Raw genomic sequence first — 22,736 nt, 5'->3', positions numbered from 1 at the left:
TACGGCAGCCCTCGGACAGTGATACCCCCCTCCCTTCCTTCTGTTCTCTTCTCACGGAGGCAGCTATCCACGGACATCGCCCAGCTAAGTTACGCCCAGCTAAGTGAACACTGGACTTTGTTTCCCATTCAATTTGAGCTCCAACCGGCCGCATGGTTTCCATACGGTAGCGTTTATTCTAGAATGGGGACTGTTTACATGTGCATATTGGTATAATTCCACTGTGTCTACTGTTGTTTGTACTGATACTGTACATATTGGTATCATTTACTGTGAGCTGTTTGTACTGGTACTGTACATATTGGTGTCATTTACTGTGAGCTGTTTGTACTGATACTGTACATATTGGTATCATTCACTGTGAGCTGTTTGTACTGGTACTGTACATATTGGTGTCATTTACTGTGAGCTGTTTGTACTGGTACTGTACATATTGGTGTCATTTACTGTGAGCTGTTTGTACTGGTACTGTACATATTGGTGTCATTTACTGTGAGCTGTTTGTACTGGTACTGTACATATTGGTGTCATTCACTGTGAGCTGTTTGTACTGATACTGTACATATTGGTGTCATTTACTGTGAGCTGTTTGTACTGGTACTGTACATATTGGTGTCATTTACTGTGAGCTGTTTGTACTGGTACTGTACATATTGGTATCATTTACTGTGAGCTGTTTGTACTGGTACTGTACATATTGGTGTCATTTACTGTGAGCTGTTTGTACTGGTACTGTACATATTGGTGTCATTTACTGTGAGCTGTTTGTACTGGTACTGTACATATTGGTGTCATTCACTGTGAGCTGTTTGTACTGGTACTGTACATATTGGTGTCATTTACTGTGAGCTGTTTGTACTGATACTGTACATATTGGTGTCATTTACTGTGAGCTGTTTGTACTGGTACTGTACATATTGGTGTCATTTACTGTGAGCTGTTTGTACTGGTACTGTACATATTGGTGTCATTCACTGTGAGCTGTTTGTACTGGTACTGTACATATTGGTGTCATTTACTGTGAGCTGTTTGTACTGATACTGTACATATTGGTGTCATTTACTGTGAGCTGTTTGTACTGGTACTGTACATATTGGTGTCATTTACTGTGAGCTGTTTGTACTGATACTGTACATATTGGTGTCATTTACTGTGAGCTGTTTGTACTGGTACTGTACATATTGGTGTCATTCACTGTGAGCTGTTTGTACTGATACTGTACATATTGGTGTCATTTACTGTGAGCTGTTTGTACTGGTACTGTACATATTGGTGTCTATTACGGTGAGCTGTTTGTACTGGTACTGTACATATTGGTATCATTTACTGTGAGCTGTTTGTACTGGTACTGTACATATTGGTGTCATTTACTGTGAGCTGTTTGTACTGGTACTGTACATATTGGTGTCATTTACTGTGAGCTGTTTGTACTGGTACTGTACATATTGGTGTCATTTACTGTGAGCTGTTTGTACTGGTACTGTACATATTGGTGTCATTTACTGTGAGCTGTTTGTACTGATACTGTACATATTGGTGTCATTTACTGTGAGCTGTTTGTACTGGTACTGTACATATTGGTATCATTTACTGTGAGCTGTTTGTACTGGTACTGTACATATTGGTATCATTTACTGTGAGCTGTTTGTACTGATACTGTACATATTGGTATCATTTACTGTGAGCTGTTTGTACTGGTACTGTACATATTGGTATCATTTACTGTGAGCTGTTTGTACTGGTACTGTACATATTGGTATCATTCACTGTGAGCTGTTTGTACTGATACTGTACATATTGGTATCATTTACTGTGAGCTGTTTGTACTGGTACTGTACATATTGGTATCATTTACTGTGAGCTGTTTGTACTGATACTGTACATATTGGTATCATTTACTGTGAGCTGTTTGTACTGATACTGTACATATTGGTATCATTTACTGTGAGCTGTTTGTATTGGTACTGTACATATTGGTATCATTTACTGTGAGCTGTTTGTACTGGTACTGTACATATTGGTATCATTCACTGTGAGCTGTTTGTATTGGTACTGTACATATTGGTATCATTTACTGTGAGCTGTTTGTACTGGTACTGTACATATTGGTGTCATTCACTGTGAGCTGTTTGTACTGGTACTGTACATATTGGTGTCATTTACTGTGAGCTGTTTGTACTGGTACTGTACATATTGGTGTCATTTACTGTGAGCTGTTTGTACTGATACTGTACATATTGGTGTCATTTACTGTGAGCTGTTTGTACTGGTACTGTACATATTGGTGTCATTTACTGTGAGCTGTTTGTACTGGTACTGTACATATTGGTATCATTTACTGTGAGCTGTTTGTACTGGTACTGTACATATTGGTGTCATTTACTGTGAGCTGTTTGTACTGGTACTGTACATATTGGTATCATTCACTGTGAGCTGTTTGTACTGGTACTGTACATATTGGTGTCATTTACTGTGAGCTGTTTGTACTGGTACTGTACATATTGGTATCATTTACTGTGAGCTGTTTGTACTGGTACTGTACATATTGGTGTCATTTACTGTGAGCTGTTTGTACTGGTACTGTACATATTGGTGTCATTTACTGTGAGCTGTTTGTACTGGTACTGTACATATTGGTGTCATTCACTGTGAGCTGTTTGTACTGGTACTGTACATATTGGTATCATTTACTGTGAGCTGTTTGTACTGGTACTGTACATATTGGTATCATTCACTGTGAGCTGTTTGTACTGGTACTGTACATATTGGTATCATTTACTGTGAGCTGTTTGTACTGGTACTGTACATATTGGTGTCATTCACTGTGAGCTGTTTGTACTGGTACTGTACATATTGGTATCATTTACTGTGAGCTGTTTGTACTGGTACTGTACATATTGGTATCATTTACTGTGAGCTGTTTGTACTGGTACTGTACATATTGGTGTCATTCACTGTGAGCTGTTTGTACTGGTACTGTACATATTGGTGTCATTTACTGTGAGCTGTTTGTACTGGTACTGTACATATTGGTATCATTCACTGTGAGCTGTTTGTACTGGTACTGTACATATTGGTATCATTCACTGTGAGCTGTTTGTACTGGTACTGTACATATTGGTATCATTTACTGTGAGCTGTTTGTACTGGTACTGTACATATTGGTGTCATTTACTGTGAGCTGTTTGTACTGGTACTGTACATATTGGTGTCATTTACTGTGAGCTGTTTGTACTGATACTGTACATATTGGTGTCATTTACTGTGAGCTGTTTGTACTGGTACTGTACATATTGGTATCATTCACTGTGAGCTGTTTGTACTGGTACTGTACATATTGGTGTCATTCACTGTGAGCTGTTTGTACTGGTACTGTACATATTGGTGTCATTTACTGTGAGGTGTTTGTACTGGTACTGTACATTCTGCTGTAATTATTTGCATTACTATTTGTTTTTTCTTCAGATAAATCTGATAATTGTTGCTCGGTCTCTTTACTCATTTATTTAGTAGAGTGTCCACACACCTTCTCATTCTACATATACATAGAGGTATACTGGTGGCTTTACAGCCTGCATTTTATTGATTATCTCTGATCCCCACACTCAGTTTGGTCGTTGCGACAATGCGACACAACACCAGTGACGCTAGGTGGCGCCAAGCTAAAAAGAAACTAATCCTGTCTGTTGCCTCTTTAACAACTACACAAAATACACAACCACAGAGAGACCTGAAATAAAGAGTCACAAACTCTGAGTCTTGCCTCAGTGTAGGAGAGGTTGTGGGACCCTTGGCATATCCAGCCCAGGGGTCCAGTGTCTCATAATCTGTCTCATGACCACGACCATCATAGAAACATCAACTCAGGATACTTTGGAGACACGGTGTTCACTCCTACAGTAGAGCTCATCAGACTCTAAAACTCTGGATGCCAACAAGAAGCACCGATGCTTGTGCGGATGCTGTTATGTTAGGACCCACCTGCATATTCAGGTATTGTTATAGCTTTTGTTCTGAAGTTTTAATCAATGGTTGTTGATGCTGCAGTTTATTTTATTCTATTGATTTTTTTTTTATTAATTAACATGTAGCATTTTACTGTTGACACTTTTAATCTTCCACAACTGTATTCATTGTTTTTTATTTTTGTTTTTATTGCTATGATTTTGTCTGTGTTGTTTAATTTTGCTATGTGAAACATTTTGGGCAGCACATGTGTATGAAATATGTTTTATAAATGTTACAGTTCAGGGCTGCGACCCAATAAGTATTTTCACAATCTATGATTCTGTATTCTGACACAGTGGAAAGGGCCCTTAACAACAGCCCAGGGCTGAAGGTGGCATCTTGATTAGGGTGGAAGAAAATATTAATACACTTGAATATATTATAGTTTAGTATAATATATAATGTGGTTGCTTTTTGTCTCTTTGAAGTCATTCTGTGTCTCTTCACTGATTTTACAGCTCTTTTTATAGTAATTTTAAATCTCTTTGTAGTAATATCGTGGCTCTTATCATAGTCCTGAGTCTGACTGTATCTCTTTGCAGCTGTTTTGCATCTTTGCAGTGGTTTTTCTATTTCTCTGAAGTTGTTTTACATTTCTTTGCAGTCATTTGAAATCTCTTTGTAGTCACTTTCTGTCTCTCTGAAGTTATTCTGTGTGTCTTTTGAGTCATTTTGCATCTCTTTGTTGCCATTGTGTGTCTTTTGCCTCTCATTGTACTTGTGTGTCTCACTGTATCTCTTTGTGGTTATTTTTACATCCCTTTGTAGCTGTTTGATGGCTCTTTGTAGTTGTTCTGCTTCTCTCTGAAGCTGTTTGTGTCTCTTTGAAGTTGTTTGATGTTTCTCTGTGGTCATGTTGAGTGTCCAGTCAGTACAGCTGGTTTGTCTGAGTAACATTCTGCAGGTGGAAGCCAGGGGCCCCTGATACTTTGGCCACTGGGCCTGTGCCTGGTTGGCCCGTTTAGTACTCCATCTTATCTCACAACAAGCTAAGAGCCTACTTCATACGGCAAACAGTGAGCGGTGTGTTCGCACTGCACACTCTGGAAGGAAACATTATCATCAGATCTACAGTGAGCAGAGGAGGCAGATAGGCAGCCCTGCAGAATCTGGGCCAGTATAACAAAGTCAAGGTTAACCTGCTGATTAGGAATGTGCTGAAGGAAACACATAACCCAAGGCCATGCTAGGGCCCAGGTGGCCCCATCATGGAAACAAAACAAGCTGCAGTTCAGCAGGTGGAGCTGAAGTTAAAGCTGGGCTCAGGTCCTCCAGCAGGACGCAGCTGCACACTGGGACATGGAGGCTGTGATACAGCAGCTTTAGACATGACATGAGGAGAACAACACTATGACTGTGACCTTTGCTCACTAGGTCTCTCACACACACACACACACACACACACACACACACTGCCCTCGTTACAAAGCGCCACACTGCAGCCACACACACACACACACACACACACACTCATATGTCCCACCTGGGCAGGTTGGGCTCGGGGTCCTGGGCTGACGGACAGCTGCTCGGGACACACGGCCCAGTTTTCGGTAACAGTTCCGCGTTGCTGTGGTAACCCGTTAAAACCACTCCCTGGGACTGCTGCTGCTGCCGACTCATGTTTCTCCTCCTTGTCTTGTGTCTCCTGCTCCACACACACCTCACACCCACTCACTGACTGACACTGACCTGTCTATATGTCTGTCTATATGTCTGTCTGTCTCTGTTGCCGACTCATTCTGACATCAAACTCTCCTCCTCCTTCTCTCCCTCCGTCTGCCTCCACTTCTCGTCTTTCTCTCCACAGCTCTGAGTGTGTGTGTGTGTGTGAGGCAGGACAGAGGACAGGGGCTGGGTTACAGACACAGCACAGCTCAGGGATTGGCTGCAGCCACAGGGTACGGTTTCACAGCTGGTGGCGCCACCTGCTGCTCCAACAGGGTACTGACTACTTCCTGGTGAAGTGGAGGGGCAGTCGGTTTTTGGAGGGTGCTTCCTTCCATTAAGAAACAAAGCACATGGTCTTCTGTGTACCTGAACACTGTGCATCTCTTTATGAAGTGTGCTTTCACATTTTAATCTAAAGGGACAGTTGAATTATCAGCGAGGGGTTACAAAGGTTACAAACATGTCCCATTCCACTTCAGCTTATTCAGTTTAAAGTCATCCACTGCTCACATTATCCAAGGCCAAGCTGAACAGAACACATCCTTTCTGTCTGCTACATGTGAGCAGTGTAAATCAGGCGTGGGGACCTCAGGCCACCTTTTTGTTCTTGCCCCAAACTCAGGACTTTCTGGGCAGTTAGTCCCTGACTGTGTCACTGAGCGTGTTTACCTGCACACTAATAAATCGATCAGTAACTGATTTCTGGAGTTACCTGATCATTCAAGTGGTCATGTAAACAGCATGATCCGATAGGCTTTATCAGATAAAAGCCATTATCTGATTATGAGAAATCAGATACACACACCTAGCTTCGTCCCCAGTAGTCAGATTACTCGGTGCATGTTTACCCTTTAATCTGGTTTCTTTCAGGTTTTGCTGTTTTACACTCCACTACAGTTTAGAGGGAAATATTGTACTTTCTACTCCACGACGTTAATCTGACAGCTTTTGTTTCCTTTCAGATAAAGATTTGACATAATATATTTTTATATTCTCAGTGTTTAAATTGTCACTTGTATTTTATCTTACTTATATATTATGAACTGTGTGTGACAAGTTTATATACACTACACTTGTATATTGCTCTTTGCAGTACTTTTACTCCGAATCTACCCAAAGTATGTAAAACTGGCTCCACACTGATAAACTACACATTAGAATGCTCTCACATGTATTTGTTAATGATAAGAACAAACAGTACTGTAAGAACATAAGCTGTCAGCATGATGAGTGCTTTATTCTGCAAATATATGATGGTTTTTCAAGGATATGAGTACCTGCTGTAACAGGAGGTTTGAGTTTTATGTCATGTACTTGGGGAGAACTGAGTCATGTAAACCAGGTTTTTCTGATTGTCACATTATTGAAGTGCACGTGAACGCGTCAAATCAGATTATTACCATTACCTGATTATTCCCAGTTAACTGATTATTGTACGCATGTAACCGTGCTGTGATACTGGGCTGCTCTGATTACTCTTTCCCTGCGTTACAGCAAGCTCCTGTGTTCAGTACAGTCATAGCAGAAAGGGTTATTTTGCAAGAATGGAAATCTAAACCTTGCTTTACAAAATGACTGACATGATCTCTTGTCTACATCTTGAGGAAATCCGGATCACTCTGTCTAACTCTTCTTCACTGCATTGGACTGTACACTGTGCTGTTTCTTTGTTGGACCTTCCCCGACCACTCGTGGTCTTTACCTCATGTCTCCACCTTCTTTAGACACCGTAGGAAATGGCGTTCAATTTTTCAATGTCCATGTTTGTGTATTGTTAGGGTTAAAAATCCAGAAATAAAATCTATAAAAAAAAAATAAAAAAGGGGAACAGTTCACCCTGAATTTTTAAAAAAAGGGGTCCTCAGATCACAGCAATGGTAAGGGTTTGAGTCTTGTTTTAACAGGATAAAGTGTTGTCAGTGTGCTGAGTGTCGTAATCCTCGAATGCTGTAACTCTGTCTGGTGTGCTATCTGTCTGAGCTTGATCAAATGGATGATTTATAATTCATATATTATCTGATATTAACTTTTAAACCTAAGTAATATCCATATTGGTTTAAATAAACAGTTTGATTGTATTTCCTGATCTTTGCTGAGCAACAGTTTTGTGTGAAAGGAATTAAAGGCCTGTCCCAAACACAGGCCTGTTGAGTTCAGTGACTGAAGCAAATGACAGCCCGGGCTGCTAACTCAAGTTTTATGGTACGTATTTTTCCTCTTACCTGTAGTGCTATTTATCAGTCTAGATTGTTTTGGTGTGAGTTCACACCCATAGAGATGTCTGTTACTGGCTCCCCCTTTTCCCCTTCAAGACAGCCAGCAGCCAACAGAAGGCCATGTTTGCTATTGTTCAGTGAGGACTGCAATAAAGGCACCTGAACGCCTCGCCATCCTTCCCTCAGCAGAGTGGTTTCAATACGTTTTAATATTTGAAAATACAAATTTCCAGATGTTGCCGAAACATAAGCTATGAGAGTCATTACATACTGACACCTGAATGTGGAACAAATGTCAGTTTTTCTAACAGTCTAAACACTCACACAGCAACATGTGTCAGGGAGAGCACTCACACACACACACACACACACACACACACACACACACACACACACACACACACACACACGCTGTCTCACTCTCTCATTCCTTACCTGAGATGAAGGTAGGAGGAAAATCTGGAGACCATTGTGTCCGTCTGTGTCTGTGTCCGCTCACTCAGTCTTTAACGGAGCACGACCTGCAGGCCATATGCTGGGAGACAAGAGGATCAACCTGAGGTCAATCAGATTGTTCTGCTCCTCCATCTGCCCCTCCACACCTCTGATCCTCCTGTCATCTTATCTCCCCCCTCGCCTTCTCTTCCTGCCACTACCAGTAGCCTGTCCAGTTACTGACCTCTACCCGACTCTGCTGCACTGTGCCAAGTATCATCTACTCACGCCGTATGCTTACATGTTTGAGTCCATGAGATGATGTAATTTTCATTTATATTGGCAAGACAGCATAAATAGAAAAATGTTATGAAATTGGTCTCAGCCGTAGAGATAGGGACATCTGGAGGGAGCTCGGAGTAGAACCGCTGCTCCTTCCTGTAAAAGAGGTCAGTTGAGGTGGTTCAACATCTGATCAGGATCCTCCTGTTGGAGCTGTTCTGGGCACGTCCCACTGGTAGGAGGCCCTGGTGCAGACCCAGAACACACTGGAGGGATTACATATCTCATCTGGTCTGGGAACACCTCGGGGTCCTCCAGGAGGAGCTGGGAAGTGTTGCTGGGGAGAGGGACGTCTGGGGTGCTTTGCTCGGCCTGCTGCTCCTGTGATCCGGCCCCAGATAAGCGTGAAAATGGATGGATGGACTCATGTGACACTTTTTTTTTATTGTTAATGTACAGTTCATTAATTTAACGTAAATATTTTAATAGAAAATAATGGAAGTCTTCAATAACTTCAACGTAATGTGGGCCAGCAACTCAAATTCAATATCAAAATGTATCACTACACAGACACAAGTCCTCACGTGGGGTTTTATTTCTATCTATCTCCACACTGGTGATAGCTGAGGCTGGACATACACATCCCCAAATGATGCAGCAAAAAGTAGAAAATAAAAAGTGTTGCACAAGTAAAGAAAATTTGGTAAAGTTTAGAAACGGAAAAAGTATTTCATACCCTGGTAGTTCATGAGGAGAGTGGAGGATTGACTATAACAGAGTGCCACAGAGGCAGGGAGGTTGATGATGGTGACTCTGTGAGACTGAATGACTTGTCTGACAAATTTAGAAATAACTTCACATAGTCTGATCATATTAGATAACTTTTCATATTTTAATGTTTCTTATTTGAATGGTCAAATATCTCACTTTTTTCTGTCAAAGTGTTGCTTTAATTTATAAACTTAAGTTTCTGTCTTTCTGAAATCACATTTTAAATCACATAAATGAGCAGAGTGCTGTTGCCTAGGCAGATTGCTCAAGTACGCCATCTGGTGTTTTAATGTGCACACAACAACTGGCAGCCCTTCAATCAAAATACAAACAGTGATTTTACATTTACACACTCACACATTCTCTTGTCACCAGATGGAGTTAGTCAATTAGACTGACATCATTTCTAAAACTGAGGTGAGTTATTTCACACTGATTCACAACAAAAAATAATAAATAATGTCATTAAAATATCTTTTAAATGACACAATAGCCAGGTGTCAGAGTTACAAATTCACCTAAAACAAAGAAAAGATGTCACAAAGTGAAAAAGCTTTTTTATTTTATCATTATCACCATAAGACCCCATGCAGACATTCACACCCCGGCAGTCTTTATAAACAGACTCTACAGAGAGGAATCAGCAAGATTTTCTGTGTTCATGAAAATGTTCTTCCAAACATTCTGCAAAACAAATCCTCAAACATAAACAGGACTGATGCACATAAACAGGACTGTTGCACATAAACAGGACTGTTGCACATGAACGTGACTGATGCACATAAACAGGACTGATGCACATAAACAGGACTGATGCACATAAATGTGACTGATGCACATAAACAGGACTGATGCACATAAACAGGACTGATGCACATAAACAGGACTGTTGCACATGAACGTGACTGATGCACATAAACAGGACTGATGCACATAAACAGGACTGATGCACATAAACAGGACTGTTGCACATAAACAGGACTGTTGCACATGAACGTGACTGATGCACATAAACAGGACTGATGCACATAAACAGGACTGATGCACATAAACAGGACTGTTGCACATGAACGTGACTGATGCACATAAACAGGACTGATGCACATAAACAGGACTGATGCACATAAACAGGACTGTTGCACATGAACGTGACTGATGCACATAAACAGGACTGTTGCACATAAACAGGACTGTTGCACATGAACGTGACTGATGCACATAAACAGGACTGATGCACATAAACAGGACTGATGCACATAAACAGGACTGTTGCACATGAACGTGACTGATGCACATAAACAGGACTGATGCACATAAACAGGACTGATGCACATAAACAGGACTGTTGCACATGAACGTGACTGATGCACATAAACAGGACTGATGCACATGAACGTGACTGATGCACATAAACAGGACTGATGCACATAAACAGGACTGATGCACATAAACAGGACTGTTGCACATGAACGTGACTGATGCACATAAACAGGACTGATGCACATAAACAGGACTGATGCACATAAACAGGACTGTTGCACATGAACGTGACTGATGCACATAAACAGGACTGATGCACATAAACAGGACTGATGCACATAAACAGGACTGTTGCACATGAACGTGACTGATGCACATAAACAGGACTGATGCACATAAACAGGACTGATGCACATAAACAGGACTGTTGCACATGAACGTGACTGATGCACATAAACAGGACTGATGCACATAAACAGGACTGTTGCACATAAACAGGACTGTTGCACATGAACGTGACTGATGCACATAAACAGGACTGATGCACATAAACAGGACTGTTGCACATGAACGTGACTGATGCACATAAACAGGACTGATGCACATAAACAGGACTGTTGCACATGAACGTGACTGATGCACATAAACAGGACTGTTGCACATAAACAGGACTGTTGCACATAAACGTGACTGATGCACATAAACGTGACTGTTGCACATAAATGTGACTGTTGCACTAAATCAACACACATTTGAAGAAATCTGAAGAACTGATTCTTGTAAAGGAAATAAATGAGACGCCTGTGCAGCATTATTCTTTTAACATACACAGAAACAAGAGAAGTGTTTAACTGTCAGAATTTGCAGCACTGGAGAGAAAATGTGCCGTTGGACCTTGATGTTTGTTATTTACACCATCATCTGCAACACACAAACATTTCATCACTGAGATGACACAGTGTTCTTCTGTCCTGTTCATTTCAAGTTCAATTAGTGTCTAACCTCGCACCTGTTTATTGTCATCACAGAACGACTGAGACATTAGCACCCAATGATACTTCAACTGCGTGTCTATTGCTAAGACTCATGGGAGCTGTACTTGTGGAATGCAGACAGAATAACTGTTGTTGAGTTTTGGTTAAAATGATAAAACAATTCTTTAGTAAACTGGATGAATGTTGATGACCCACTGACTAGGGGTGAGTTTGTGCACAAAAATCTCTAAACGTTTAGAGTGGGTCATTTTGTCATGTAAACGTGTACATGTACATTCAGGCTGACATGACCTGTTTTTCAGCAAACTCCTCTGGTAATTTTATTAAAAGGCATGGCATATAGGTCCACAGTAACTTATTATTATTATTATTATTATTGGGTCTTATATGAGTGGGCTACAATGAGTACTGGGCCAAATCACAGCATCTGCAGTCAGAGGACACGGAATTGTGTGTGCTTTTACGCACAGGTCTAGGCGATCATGGATATTTGATGTGGGAAAGATGTAGCCAGATGTATTACCTGTTTTTAAGTGGCACCGAGATACGTGGCTCGTCTGTCCGTCCGTCCGTAGCACGAGTCATGTGCACCACTTCACCACCGACCCGTGCGTAAAAGCGCAAACAATTCTGTGTCCTCTCACCGTGGATGCTGTGATTTGATGGCCCGGTGCTCATTGTAGCCCACTGGTGAACGACCCCCTTAACGACTGCGCCGTTTTAATAGAACGGAGTTTGCAGGCTACTGACCTGTTGCCAAACCCAGTCTCACACCATTTCTTGTCATATTCACAGTCTATCACAGTTAGTCAACAATTAGTATCACCCCCCTCCATCCTAAATAAAAAACAGTTTTCGTGTACTCATTTTTCATAACTGTTTATGATCTCAAACGGACTCACCCCTACCACTGACAGACACACAGGATTTCTTACCTTTGTACTGATCTTCACACCTTCATTTGCTTGTCAAGCCTCTGAACATCTTGGAGTACATGTCTCTCTGTTTGTCCAAGCTGTCTTTATTGCATCTGAAACATAGAAACATTTTTTATGAATATCTTCAGATTGATTTCTGGCTTAGAACTGCCATTTTAAATCAAAACGTGCCATACAGTGAGCATATGTGAAGACATATTCAGCCCCTTGTTGACTACAGAAACTTTACCTAGGGACGAGGAACCTTTTAAGGAACTTATTGCATTCCTGGGACATTTTATCCCCCCAAAAGTCCCTGATCGGAGGATTGAACTTTCTTTTCTTTCATTTTCAGGAATGACTGTCACTGATTGGTCAAACACACTCCGCTCTGCTGCTTCAGCTTGTGTATCACTTCATTCAGAAAATAAGGAATAGTCTATTGTTGATTTGGGACCATTTTAGGAGAGAACATTTATCTTTGTTTGGTATGAGTAGAAGTGAGGTCAGGGCTTTGCTGTCTCCTTCTTGACTTATCTTAAAAAAGACAGAGAAACAGAGAGAGATGGCGAGCTGAGAAAGACACTGAATTAGAGAATTAAAACATTATTTTCTGATTGTTTCACGCTGTTACTCTAAAGATTTACTGTGAGACAGACACTCTTACTTTCATTTTCCTCCTCTGTATTTCCTTCATTACATCCAACCTGCAGCAATAATATGCAGCATAATGTTGCAGTGAAACAACCCTGAAGTCTATTTTTTTACACCCTTATTCCAACCACATTAGTGCATGTACACAGGTTGTTTCAACACAGGATAACCCGTTAAAAATATTATTTTAGTATGTTAGTTGTATTTTATTCTCACAGGACACTGCTCGAGTCATATCCCAGTGCTTCCTTCCGTTTGTGTTAAAAAATCCAAAATAAGTCCAGACATTTGATTTAAAAGCCAACGGGCCTTTCTGGTTTCTTTCTTTGGTGCCTCCATTTTTGTTTTGAACGTCCCCATATCGATACAATATCAGCACGGGATACCATGCTGTATCAATTTTCACCCCCACCCCCTATAATTCAATAATCATCATGGGTTTTGAGATCGTGGTGGAAACGTAGTTAAAACAACTGGCTGAAAAAACTTTTTTTTTACACCTTAAAACTAAAGAAATGAGTGGGCTGACTGGGCCACTGCATCGCCCTGGCTACAGTACTCATTCCAAACTTCTTGAGCCTGTCAACAGAAGTTCATCTTACATCGCCACTTTCTTCAGTAGGTTGTTGATGTCACTGTCAAAGGGCTTCCTTGCTTGAGCAGCGATGAGGCAATCCTGGGCGCTCTCGTACTCATGCAGCTGCAGATACGCCTGACAGAGATGACATCAGTCTGAACAATGGACCAATTGTTATCCAGAGTGTAAACAGTTAGCAACAGAGGGACACTGGGGGTGAAGGACAAGCGCCTCATGGATGGTTTGTTGAAACTGTGGCTCACACATTCAAAATATATAGGTAAATCAAAATGTACAAAAATACTAAGAGGTTTTTCTCATTATTGGCAGATCATCATTCAACATAGACTTAGTACAACTGGACAAGGATTGAACATCGACTGCATGTGGTTGTGCCTGTGCTGCCATCATCTGTATTTCTAACTTCCTTGGTGACTTCAAAACATTCAATATCGGCCACTTGAACCAAGAGCCTGTGAGGATTTTTATCTGATGGTGTGGAAAGCAGACAACAGAAAGCTCCATCTGACCTGTCCGCAGCGGAAAAGAGCCTTTGTGTTGGCAGAGTCGATGCCCAAGGCTTTGTTGCCATATTTCAGGGCTTTGTTGGGGCTGTCCAGACGGAGCTCAGTGAGAGAAAGGTTCAGATACAGAGGAAGCAGCGCTGTCTTGATGCTCTCCGTCTCCGCATCGCTCAGTGTTTCCCTGTTTCCCAGCAGCACTGTTGCCTGTTGGCCAAGCACAGGATGCATTACAAAACATTATCACCTGAACCAGTGCGCATATAAAGAGCGGCAGCAGCGTGGTTTCCTCTTCCTCTAACTCTTAAAGATTTACCTGTTTATAGCGATCTTTGGCATTGTCGTAACGGCTCTGGTTGAAGCAACGGTTGCCAAAGCTGCGTACTGTGTTGACAACTTCGAGGAGTGTGGACAGAGGAACTGTGTTCTGCTCCTCCTGCAGATAGAGCAATGACAGGTAGCCAACAATTAGGGATGTCAGTTTAGGTTCATTTTGCTTCTGATGGTCCGACACAATTAACAAGTAACTGAAAATGAAAATGATGAAAAACATACAGGCACTTCAAAATAAAAGCTCTGTGTCAGAAATTTACTGTACTGTAACTAAAGAAACATTTGCGAGTCCCTTGTGATCCATTCAGAACGGGCCCATGACCCACTTTTGGACCACAACCCACCAGTTGGGAACCACTGCTCTAGAGCTGCATGAATGTAAATGCATGCATGCGTAGGTGAATAAATGAATAAACCTCCTGTAAGGAGCATGACATGACCTCAGCCATTTCTGACCTCTCAGCACTCTCAGACTGTCACAACATCCGGACACCTGAAGCCTCCCTACCGGACTCAGCGCGATGAAGTCGTCCACCTGTCCTGAGTCGAGAAAATCGAGGATCTGGATCTCATACAGAACGATGGCAGCAGCGGGAATGAGCGGAGGACAACCCATGTCCCCGTACGCATACTGGGGCTGCAGGAGGAAACGAGAGAACTCTCCTTTCTTCATGGTCAACAGACCCAGCTCCAGTCCGGCCAGCGTCACATCTGTTTGACACATCAGTTCAGAAGTTATGAGTTTTCAATCAAGGAGAAAACTTCTATGAAGCCTGCACAAATAATGACTGACCTCTCCCTAACTTCATCATCCGGGGGTACTTGAGGTTTGTGGTGGTTTCAAAAGGTCGGTCGGAATATTCCAGGAAACCAGAGTAATGGACTGTAGAAGAAGGAGAGGTTATGGTATGGCAAACTAATTAGGAAAAACTGCATCAGGAGACTTTAGAAGAAAATATAACTTGTAAATACTCAATACTGAAGCCTTTTCGGGTACTGGTGGGCCGTCTCCAGGTTGGACCACCTCTTTCAGGATCCCTCCATCTCCTAACAAATCATCCATCTGCTGGCGAAGATGATCAAACGGACTCTACGAATGGAGAGAAAAGCCTCAAAATGACTCCACACTGAAGAATTAAAAATCACGACTGGTGTAATCCTTAAGCCTGGTATACACTCTGCGATTCTGCACTGTCCCAGACGAAAGATGACCAGCGTGGGAGGAACGTGGCGATATATTTGGTCGTGGCTGTAACATGGTGGTCCTACCTCGCACGGTGAGAGAGGTTCAAGGACGGCTGTGGTCACGGTCTTGTGATCAAAGACAGCCTGGGATAAAATTCTGACAGTGTCAGAAATTCAGGATGACCCTCTCACTGTGTGACTGCTGTTACCACCTACAGTACATCTACTAACCAACCAATAGAAATGCAACATGAAATGATGCACTGACACTAAACCCAAACAAACAGACTGATAGCAGCTCGCCATGGAGGCAAAACGCACTAATAGAAATGTGTGTGGGAACCGAGCAAAGAGGAAACCTTGTGGAGCTGTGGCAGCAGAGGCCTTACCTGTATGATGTGTCCTCCAGCTCTGACCATGATCACGTGCTTTTATTTACTTGTATGTTGCTGTACTGTAAAGCACTTTGTACTCTGGTTTAGAAAAGTGCAATAGAAATAAAGTTTATTATTATTATTATTATTATCATTATTATTATTATTATTATTCCTGTTCTTGCTATTTGCATTAAAATAATATCATTGACATGGTTGCTGCTTTTGCACCTTGCTAACATAATCTTTTATTGTTTGCACTAGGGCCGACTGATTTATCGGCCGGCCGATTTAATCGGCCAATTATAGCCATTAGAGAATAATCGCTAACACTTATATTTTCATCACTAATAAAATGCAGGGAATATGGTGTTTTACTTAGAAATGATGTCGTTGTGTTACTTTTTGCACTATACCTCTGTTAGACTGGCAATAATAAGAAGAACTCTGGTCCTGTGAACACACATGTGAATGTCTTAATTCATATAGACTTTGCATGATTATTTTATTTCCCAGAGGTTTACTGCCTTTTTGCACATATTTTTGATTTATTTTGTGTTCAAATTGTTCATATGCTGCTTGTTCCACACAATTTCTGATAATAAAAGTATTTGAAAATGGTAAAATGTTCTTACCTCAATTTATATCTTTGTTACGAGTGTTTGAACTATATTTAAGAGAAGACAGAGTAGCTGTGCGCACATCCAGTCCTGCTTTAGGTCAGGTGCTGGATAACAGGGCTCCATGCAGGAAGAAGAAGAAAATCCGCACACTGAATTAGAGCTCCCTGTTTAGTTTTTAATGACTAAAAAAGCAACGTTTCGACCCAAATGGCCTGAGGAAGACCATTTGGGTCGAAACATTGCTTTTTTAGTCATTAAAAACTAAACTATATTTAAGCCATCAAAAGCAGGTATTTCGGGGTTTTTAAACTGAAAAACGTAAAAATTTAATCGGCTGATATATCGGTTATCAGATCTTTTTAATCCATAATATCGGAATTGGCATCAGCCCAAAAAAATCCCTATCGGTCGGGCCCTAGTTTGCACCATAAAAAAATGTACTCCTCTCTGTGTGCAGCATCTTGTGCAATGAGCCACTATATGTCAGTATGATCATTGATCATGCCAATAAACCGTCTTGAATTTGATTCATTTCTGCTTCGCTGGCTGTGTGAAGAGGTTTGACAGTGTGACTTAGTTTTTACCAAAGAATGTTATAGTGCAAAAACTGTTGATCTGAATTCATGTGAAATACACCAAAGTTAATTTTAAACCCTCAAATCAAAGCAGTCTTGCTTAAAATAAATGGTGAACATCGCCACATGACAATAATCACATTTCTTAACTTTAGTAAAGTGCTAATTGCTAATTTAAATTACGAGTTATGACCGCAGCTAAACAGGTGCTGCTGCAGTAATGTGTGTTTGACACCACACACACACACACACACACACACACACACACAGGGGCTAGCCTTTGGCTAGTTAGCCTCTCATGCTAACTAGCTAGCACTTAGCTAGTTAGCTTGCCATGCTAACAACACGTTAGCTTACCGGAGTGATCGTCCTCAGCCGCTCCTCGGCGTTCATTAACCGCCGGATACTGGATATTAAACCGTTTCCTGACATTCAGTCGGTGTGTCCGTTTCCTTTACCGTTAAACAGGTTTATTTTACCGTAATTAAACAGGTAGTTTAATTTAGAGTTAACTCCAGCTTCGTTTGGCGCTCGGCTTTGACACGCAGTCAGGTGACCTTGATAACAAATGAGCCTCGCGCGTGTGTCAGTAACCTTAAATACACAGGCCCAGACTATATTACTGCTGCTGTTTCCTCCACTTTATCACGTTATTTATAATGTAATCAGTAGTGCAAAGTAACTAAATACAACTACTGAAATACTGTATTTAAATAGGCTACAATTTGAGGTACTTGTAATTTGAGTGCGTCCATTTTTTTTGAATAAATATATAATAAATATTGTCGTTTTCACAACTAGTTACTTTGCAGAATTATATCAGCAGCACAAAATCAACTAATACATTTTGATATATTATTATAAACTCCAAAGCAGTATAATGTGCTGACGATACAGTGATTGTTGGTTTGATAGCTGAGGATGAAACAGGTTATCAGGGATGTGTGAGTGATTGTGTTAATTGGTGTCATGCTACTTTTCTGCAGCTGAACACCAAGAAAACAAAAGAAATGATTTTTGATTTCAGACTGAGCAGACACACACTAACATGTAGTTACTGACAGTGAAAGTATTGAAGTTGTCAGTGAATATAAATATCTATGGACAGTAACCGATAAACAGCGGTCATAGGACTCAAACACAGTCTGTAGCAAAGGACAGCAAAGACTTTATGTGGAAGCTCCGACAGTTTGGAGAGGACGAACAAATACTGGTTCTCTTTATCGTTCATTTGTGGAGAGTATCTTAACTTTCTGACTTATTGCTTGGTTTCTCTCACTGTCTGTTGGAAAGAGGAACAAACTGAACAAGATTGTTAAGTTTACCTTCCAGTACAGCTCTGCTGAACAAATTATGCTTGTGATACAAGGTGCACACTATGGTAGGTTTCTTCATTTTCGATTGTTGGTGATGCTGGTGCAGAGCACTGTTGAAGAATTTCTGAAAGGATAAATAATTGAACTAACTAACTATAACGCAATAAAAATGATTTCCACCTCTAACAGCTGCAGCATTAAAGTGATGAACACATTAATATGTATCTGCCTCTGAACATGTTGTTGAATGAGGAGGTCTGTCTCATCTCCAAAGGACAGATCTTTGTGCCGTTTGAACCTTGAAGACATCTGCGTCTTTATGAACACTGTGAACATCAAACCCTCCAACAGGTTTATGAAACGTGCTGTCATTATTTGACATATTTCAGCCTCAGTGGCTGATGGCTGATGGCTGATGGTCGATGTGAATGTAGTCTTTATATTCCTCTCTATGGGCACTATCCTTCACAGACAGCTGGCTGCTTCACCCATCACACATGAATCAGAATCAGAATCAGAAATACTTTATTGATCCCCGAGGGGAAATTATTTATGTTACAGGTGCTCCTTGCAAGAGAGGAAAGATACGTGAAAATATAAGAAATTTAAACAGTAGTATTAACAAATATATAATTAAATAAACAGGAATTATTAACAAACATAAACATAAATAAATATATATATATATATACACATATATATATTGTAAACTGAACAAGATTATTTACACAAACAGAATATATACAGTCAGGGTGAATGGGGTTATTGCACAAATTAAATTAAATTATTGCAGTGTGTGAAAAAGTGTCAGGGCCACTCAGAGGGAGGAGTTGTACAGTTTGATGGCCACAGGCAGGAATGATTTCCTGTGGCGCTCAGTGGTACATCTTGGTGGTATGAGTCTCCCACTGAAAGTACTCCTGTGCCTGACCAGCACATGGTGGAGTGGGTGTGAGACATTGTCCAAGATAGTTCGTAGCTTAGACAGTATCCTCCTCTCTGACACCACCATCAGAGAGTCACACTCCGTTCCCACAACGTCACTGGCCTTGCGGATCAGTTTGTTGAGTGTGTTGGCGTCCGCCACCCTCAGCCTGCTGCCCCAGCACACAGCAGCATAGAGGATAGCACTGGCCACCACAGACTCATAGAAGATCCTGAGCATAGTCCGACAGATGTTGAAGGACCTCAGTCGCCTCAGAAAATAGAGACGGCTCTGGCCCTTCCTGTAGAGAGCCTTAGTGTTCTTAACCCAGTCCAGTTTATTGTCAATGTGTACCCCCAGGTACTTAGAGTCCTCTACAATGTCCACACTGACCCCCTGGATGGAAACAGGGGTCACCGGTGTCTTGGTCCTCCTCAGATCCACCGCCAGTTCCTTTGTCTTTGCCACGTTGAGCTGCAGATGGTTCTGCTCACACCATGTGACAAAGTTATCCACAACAGTCCTGTACTCATCCTCGTCACCCTTGGTGATACATCCAACTATAGCAGAGTCATCAGAAAACTTCTGAAGATGGCAGGTCTCAGTGCGATAGCTGAAGTCCGTGGTGTAGAGGGTGAAGAGGAAGGGAGAGAGGACAGTCCCCTGCGGGGCCCCAGTATTGCTGACCACTCTGTCTGACACACAGTGTTGCAAGCGCACATACTGTGGTCTGCCAGTCAAGTAGTCTACAATCCAGGACACCATGAGCACCACTGATTGCTTGTAATGTTTGGACGTAATGAATTTAAGTTTCCACTCTTGCACCAAATGTTTTCCAATCTGCCAGGCTACTCTGTGGATGAAGGCCGCTCCATATAAGACCTATCATGAGCTCCAGATCACTTTTGCAATTTATTTAAATTCAAATATAGTGCTAGAATTGACTGAAAGATAAGATAATGATTACTAGAAAAGCACTCAGAGGTTGCAGACCTCCGCCAAGTAGGTGATATTCCCTCCCCCTCTGCATCAGATTTTGCAGTCTGCATCACAATCAGGTTATTTGCATCACTATCATCATTAGGTTATATATGCCGTCACCATGGAGACACTGTGGTGTATTTATTTTTCGTTTTTATTTTGTACCAACACAGAATATAATATGTTTTTTGTATTTTTCGCTTTCTTTTTTCCAACACAGAACATTAATTTTAACTTTAGAATTACAACATTTAGTAGAACAAGACATGCTTTCCCGCCACCAGATGGCGCTATTTTCACCGTCTTAATCACTGCTGAGGCTGTCAGACCATAGACTTTATTTACTATTTTATCCACTTTGCTTCAACCGATCACCACCAAAATTTTATCATCTGTTCCTTGTCCCATTATCCACCTTTCCTGAAAATGTCATCAAAATCCGTTAATAACTTTTTGAGTTATTTTGCAGACAGACAAACAAACAGACCAAAGCCGGTGAAAACATAACCTCCTTGGCGGAGGTAATAAGAGTAAAGATGCTCAGAGTTGCTAATATAACCAGTAAACCCACAAACCCTCCACAAGCCTTCGTCTACCCCGTGTTATCACCCCCTACACACGTGTCAAACTTAAAAAGGCTGATGACATTATAGATGCTAAACATATGTCTCCACCGATGAACTTCTGGATACATCCACAGCAGCAGTGTGGCACAAACCGTACATGGAAAATGTGTTGCTGTGTTGGGTAGCAGCAGTACCCAAACTACAGATACAATACATCGAATATCTTCTGAAAAAGTGTTTTATTAAAAAGATGGAGCCTCAAAACTTGGAAAAATATTTTGGACCGTGTCTCTAACTGTTGAAACTTTGCTTTTGACCTTGAAAAAGACCTTGCTGCACTAAATCCATGAAGGTATACTTTTAATAAAATGAAAACTATGAAACATGAGCTATACTGCAAATTCTCCTCTCTTGTGCCCTTTTTGAGTTCGACTGACTGGATTTTAACACCGCTGTATGTTAACTTGAGTACAGTTTTAAATGCAGGACTTAAACATGTTAGAGAATTTTTATTGCTTCTTTTCAGTCGATTGTCTCAGACTCTCAACATCCCCTCCATGCTGAGTTTCAGATGCTGAGTTTCAGATGCTTCCATCAGGGCGAAGGTTTTGCCTCCGTAAATGTAGCACTAAGCGTTACAGATCGTCCTTTATCCCGCCTGCTTTCGCTTTTCTTAACAGCAGTGAGCACTAATTGATGATTGACCCCTGACAGTGTGTGATACTGGATTCTGTGTATTATGTCTCACACTGTCTGTCAGGCCGGGACTCAAGGCAGGACTCAGACGCAGAGATGATTTGGTTTAAATTGACTTTATTTTCAAAACCAACGTTCTCTATACCGAGTGACAAAACAAACAGTGACTATGAAATTTATCTAGAGGTTTTTAAAAAGGAAGGTAACAAAAAACCGCTCCAAATGGAGGAAATAACTGTAGACCAGCGGCTAAGGAAAATAACAAATTAAAAGTCACTCCCAGAGGAGGCAAACAAAAGGCTATGTGAAGACTTAACAAAAAAAGCTCCGACAGGAGGAAAACCAGACTAGACTCAAAATAAGCTCACTCCTAAAAAACAGAGGACCTAAGGTAAACTATGGACAACAAAATCAAAATTGCTCCAAAGGAGGAAAACAAACGGCTATGAAAAATAATCCTGAGCTAAGGCAAGAAACTAAGATATAAAAGTTACAAACAAGAATCACTCGTTTAGAGGAACAATGGCTTACATGAGGCAACACTGTGGCTGTGGAACAAGGCTTGGAGATGAGCTCGGGTGATCAGACGAAGACACTCTGGCACAAGACAAGGGAGACACAGACTATTTAAACACAGGGAACAGGTGGAGACAATTGGTAATCAGGGTAGATACACAGATGACACATGAGGAAGGTCAAGTGCTCTGAAACGAGAGGAGAGTAAGGCCTTCAAAATAAAACAGGAAATGACAAGACCAAAATCCCAAGACAAGACAAACCTCACCGCGGTGTGACACTGTCTGTTTTGTTTTCCCAAATTGCCCCCTGGGGACATTAAAGTTTTATCTTACCATACTA

General features: G+C 41.2%; 2 protein-coding genes across 2 annotated transcripts in view; both read right to left on the bottom strand.

Moving 5' to 3' along the window:
* Positions 1 to 5,836, bottom strand: part of arhgap18 (Rho GTPase activating protein 18) — a 42,154-nt gene extending 36,318 nt beyond the window's left edge. The window contains exon 1 of the mRNA XM_049589281.1: positions 5,492 to 5,836. Within this exon, the coding sequence (XP_049445238.1) occupies positions 5,492 to 5,628 (137 nt within the window). The 5' untranslated portion in view covers positions 5,629 to 5,836. The remainder of the gene's footprint in view (positions 1 to 5,491) is intronic.
* Positions 5,837 to 11,008: 5,172 nt separating this feature from the next.
* Positions 11,009 to 17,986, bottom strand: fkbp6 (FKBP prolyl isomerase 6). The gene is made up of 9 exons (XM_049589293.1): positions 17,752 to 17,986; positions 15,610 to 15,727; positions 15,431 to 15,520; positions 15,146 to 15,348; positions 14,621 to 14,740; positions 14,314 to 14,511; positions 13,809 to 13,918; positions 12,571 to 12,665; positions 11,009 to 11,561 (listed from the first exon to the last, which is right to left on the bottom strand). The coding sequence occupies exons 1-8, from the start codon at positions 17,824 to 17,826 to the stop codon at positions 12,593 to 12,595; spliced, it is 987 nt and encodes a 328-aa protein (XP_049445250.1). The 5' UTR covers positions 17,827 to 17,986; the 3' UTR covers positions 11,009 to 11,561; positions 12,571 to 12,592.
* Positions 17,987 to 22,736: the final 4,750 nt, after the last annotated feature.

This window comes from Epinephelus fuscoguttatus, linkage group LG11, assembly GCF_011397635.1.
Source record: "Epinephelus fuscoguttatus linkage group LG11, E.fuscoguttatus.final_Chr_v1".
In the NCBI taxonomy this organism is placed as follows: domain Eukaryota; kingdom Metazoa; phylum Chordata; class Actinopteri; order Perciformes; family Serranidae; genus Epinephelus; species Epinephelus fuscoguttatus.
The sequence above is the reverse complement of the archived record's forward strand: the minus strand, read 5'-3'. Positions and strand labels throughout refer to the sequence as shown.

Bases quoted from the DNA above. Each gene is read 5' to 3' on its own strand.
- fkbp6 (XM_049589293.1), bottom strand. From the start codon at position 17,826: ATGTCAGGAAACGGTTTAATATCCAGTATCCGGCGGTTAATGAACGCC. The intron at 15,728-17,751 runs GTAAGCTAACGT...CTCCATTCGTAG, and splicing joins GGCTGAGGACGATCACTCCG to AGTCCGTTTGATCATCTTCG. The intron at 15,521-15,609 runs GTATTTACAAGT...CTTCTTCTACAG, and splicing joins CGAAAAGGCTTCAGTATTGA to TCCATTACTCTGGTTTCCTG.